Source organism: Elephantulus edwardii, unplaced genomic scaffold (genome assembly GCF_000299155.1).
Source record: "Elephantulus edwardii isolate Elephantulus edwardi_28Jun2011 unplaced genomic scaffold, EleEdw1.0 scaffold00263, whole genome shotgun sequence".
NCBI classification, from domain to species: Eukaryota; Metazoa; Chordata; class Mammalia; order Macroscelidea; family Macroscelididae; genus Elephantulus; species Elephantulus edwardii.
The window spans coordinates 3,104,201-3,108,238 of record NW_006400013.1 but is presented as its reverse complement, the minus strand read 5'-3'; the positions used below and the strand labels follow the sequence as shown (position 1 = coordinate 3,108,238).

General features: G+C 36.8%; 1 protein-coding gene across 1 annotated transcript in view; it reads left to right on the top strand.

Moving 5' to 3' along the window:
* The first annotated feature begins 3,913 nt into the window (after positions 1 to 3,913).
* The window catches only part of KIAA0101 (KIAA0101 ortholog), a 6,063-nt gene continuing 5,938 nt past the window's right edge, over positions 3,914 to 4,038 (top strand). The window contains exon 1 of the mRNA XM_006899624.1: positions 3,914 to 3,959. Within this exon, the coding sequence (XP_006899686.1) occupies positions 3,914 to 3,959 (46 nt within the window). The remainder of the gene's footprint in view (positions 3,960 to 4,038) is intronic.

Here is a 4,038-nt window from a genome sequence, read left to right as displayed (position 1 = left end):
AGCTATTTCCCTGCTTGGAATATACCTTGAGAAAATGAGAACTGAGGCACAAACAGAGACTTGTACACCAATGTTAATGGAAGTGTTTTTAACCATCACAAGAACATGGAAACAGCCCAGATGTTCAACCACAATCGAGTGGATTGAGAAATTATGATACATTCATGTGATAGAATACTATACAGCATGCAAGAGCAACGATTTTGAAAATTACTACCCAATTTAGGCAGGACCAGAGAGCATTATGCTGAGTGAAATAACTCAGTCCCTTAAGGAAAAACACTGTATAGAACCATTATTGTAGAATGTATATAAGGATCCAAGGGGGGAGAATGGGAGCAGAAGCATGAGGATGGGCGAGGGGTGTGTGTGTGAATCATAGGGTTGCAAAATTTGATGGGTGGAGAGAGAGGTGGGTAAAGGAAAGGGGAAAGATTAAATGTGAAAAACAATGTATACAAACTTTGTGGGTTTTGTAAATTTTATTTTATTATTTTGTTTGTGTGTGTAGCATCATATCAGATGTGACTGGAGGAGATTGTCCCTCCTTCTCCAGAGAGCATCTGGTGGATTCAAACCATGCTCCTCTGGGATTGCAGTGCAGCTTCTTGCCACTAGGCCAACAGAGCTCCCTACAATGTATACAAACTTTGTAAGTAAACCAGTATAAAATAAAAATTTGGTTTAAAAAGTAATAAGCATAGATCAATAGTAATTTATTCTATACAATCCGATGTATATGACTGAGTTTATGAAACACAATGTAAATGAAAGATTGTATAAAACATAATGTACATTTAAAAAGCAAACCAAAACAAAACAAATCCTTATGGGACAGTTCTGCTCTTTCCTATAGGGTCCCTGTTAGTCAGACTCAGCTGGCAAAAAGTTGTTATGTAATCTAATATTAGATTGGTACTGCTAAATCTTTTCCACGAGGGTTAAGAAAATTCACCAAGCTCAAGGTGGGGAAAACACTTTAATAAAATAGGTACTGATAATAAACTCTGAAGAACTTTCAAATGAGTGATTTTAATAAGTGCAAAGTGACCAGATTTAAAAGTTTTATGCCATGACAACATTGCAGAATAAGAGATGCATCGCAAAGTGAACTGGGGAAGGTAGGGAGGGAAGGAAATTGTGTAACAGTGAAAGAATCTTTTTACAAAGAAAAGTAAACTGAGGAGGGGTAGGGAGGAAAATGTGCAACAATGAATAAATGGAAATCCAAGTTTTTTTGTAAACTTTCATTACAATATCAATAAAATAACAACAACAAAGTTTTCTGCAACTTCATAACTCCCTGGAATATTTTAGTAATGAGGAAATTTTAGTAGAGCATGATATCATCTGAGTCATTGTAATTGTCTAATTTTGCTTTGCTTTCATAGGTTAAAAGTTCTTTAGTATCAAGCTGTTTACATTAAGTTGTTTTTTGGTGAATTGAGACTATTATGAGACTCATAGCAGTCCAGTGAAGGACAGATCACAACCTTATCCTATCCTGTGCCATCCTCACAATCTTCACTGTCTTCAAGCCCATTGTTATAGTCACTGTGTAGAGCCCTCTCTTGAGGTCTTCCTCCGCTTCGGTGACTTCTACTTTTCCAAGTAAGAAGTCCTCCTCTTTTTCTCTGACCTTCCACATAGCCCAGCATAATGTCTTTTTCTAAGAACTGGACCCTTTTGACAACATGTCAAAAGTAAGGATGATGATGCATGGTAGCGCAAGGTTCAGAGCTATTGTTAGTAGGGTCACTATGAGTTTTAGTTGACTTGATGGCACCTAAAAAACCACCACAACAAGGTTCCTTTTTAATCCCTAGAACAAAACTATTAACTTCTTGAAGATAGACTTGGCCTTAAATTTTTTTGTACTCTAAGATTTTGCACACATTTATTATGATAAAATGATTTGTTCCTTAAATATCATATTGTTGTTGTAATTATGTGCCATTGAGTCAACTTTGAGTCATAGGAACTCTGTGCACAAGTTGTAGTCAACTCAATAGCACATAACATCAACAACATTTTTAAAATGCCATGCACAATCATGACATTAAAATAATCCCTTATTAAAATACATTTTATGTGAACAACACAATTGCAAGTATTTAACATGATTTAAAAATATTCCTTATTATGAAACTAAGGAGAAGTTTTATTCACAAATACTACAAACTTTTTTCAGGTTCACACTTACACATCTAATTCCCTGTATTTCATTTAACTGTAAAGAAGTTTTGAAAAACAAACTTAAATTGTAGGTTTTAAAATAAATTGCACTTTTTTTTTCCTTCTAACGTATCTTTGTAAACATGTAGAAAGAATGGGTGCTTCAATCTCAAAGGCACGTGGTTTGAATCCACCAGCTGCTCTGCAGGAGAAGAATGGGCAGTCTCCTCCCATGTGAATACTGCCTCTGAAAACCTGTTCAAAGGTCAACTATGAGTTGGTTCTGACTCGGCCATACACAACAACAAACAGTACAGCTATAGCAAGAGGTAGACTGCCATTGTGCACAAGGATGTATTTATTTGTAGTTCTAGTAATTTAATTGGCAAATAAACTGGGAGAAAAGGCTAGATAGAGATTCTCTAAAGTTCCAGTCTTTGCAAAAATCTGAGATGTGAACTTAATTCAGAACAACGTAGCAACCATTTTAACTGAAAAGGAAACTATGCATATTGAGTACTCCTGTAGATGGGCCATGAAGACCAAGACCAAAGGAATACCCTGGGACTTGTTGCTTTTTCTGATGGAAATTTACCTGTAATCTTAAAACACTCCAGTGTTAAGACATAACTTCAGTTATTTTTCAGTTTGTTTTCTACTGTTATGATGTTAAGTTAACCTGTTGTCTAAGTCCTTTGTAAATAAAGTAGTTGTTGATTCCAGTTAAAGTAGCACTGAGTACTTTACTACAGTTATTAGCCTATTTTCTGACAAAGTTCAAGCATAATTTATTGGAAAGAATCATTGCTCCAGTTAGGCTTTCAGGATTGTCTTTAAAGTTGAAGAGAAAATATCTTTAGGGTCTGGATTGGATGATACCAATGGATGAAAATGACTCCTCCGGAATACTATGCGGAATTAGAAAACAGACACATGGATAGAAAACAGGAGCTCCTATTCTGCAGTTAGGTTTGCTCTGAATCAAGGATGTAGGTCTGCGTGATTTTTAAATCTGAGAAGATTTTAAGCTATACAAATCTAGAGAAAACATGTTATTAATTTCATATCTATCTATCTATCTATCTATCTATCTATCTCCCAATTTTCTTCTGAGTCTCTCACTATATTAAGAATATTTTTTAAACACCCCTAGAAGTGAAATGTATTCGTTTTCTTTTTCTTCCACTCCACAGAACGTATTAGTATGGACTGAGCTCTTGACCAAGTAATCAACGAAAAGATACCTTTTTTCCATTAATTTTATTTGTATTTTAAAAATTCGCTTAGTTTCATTCAGTTCCCTTAGAAGCCAATTGGTTGAACCTTTTAGTAACTTTTGGGGAAACGCTGGAATTCTTTGTTTTGTCGCCAATTTTTTTTTTTCTTTCTTTTCTAAGCAGGGACTTTTCTCGGGTTCAGAACTTCAACACCCACACATTGGGCACCTTTCAGGTACCACCCATCGTGGGCGGCTACAAATCACAAGTCTCTCAGAGTTGATAGACAGATTTGCACTACGTAGACTCTTGCTGCTGTCACGGCTAACACTGCCGATTGGTCCAGAGAGAGCGATGTGGAACCAATGTGAGCAGTGGCACAGGAGCCTCTGGAGAGCGCGGGAAGGAGACCAATATAAAGGGTGGCGGGAGATTCGTTTTAGGGCCCTTGTTGCAAGAAACATCTTGTGCTGGGAAATCTGCTCGTTATTTTTTTCTTTCTTATCTATTTGGGATTCAACATGGTGCGGACTAAAGCAGACAGTCTTGCAGGCTCCTATCGAAAAGGTAAGGCAGTTGGGCGTGGTAGTGGAAGACTGAGTATCCGTGAGAAGTCCGGCCGCGGGTGTGTGTGTGTGTGTGTGTG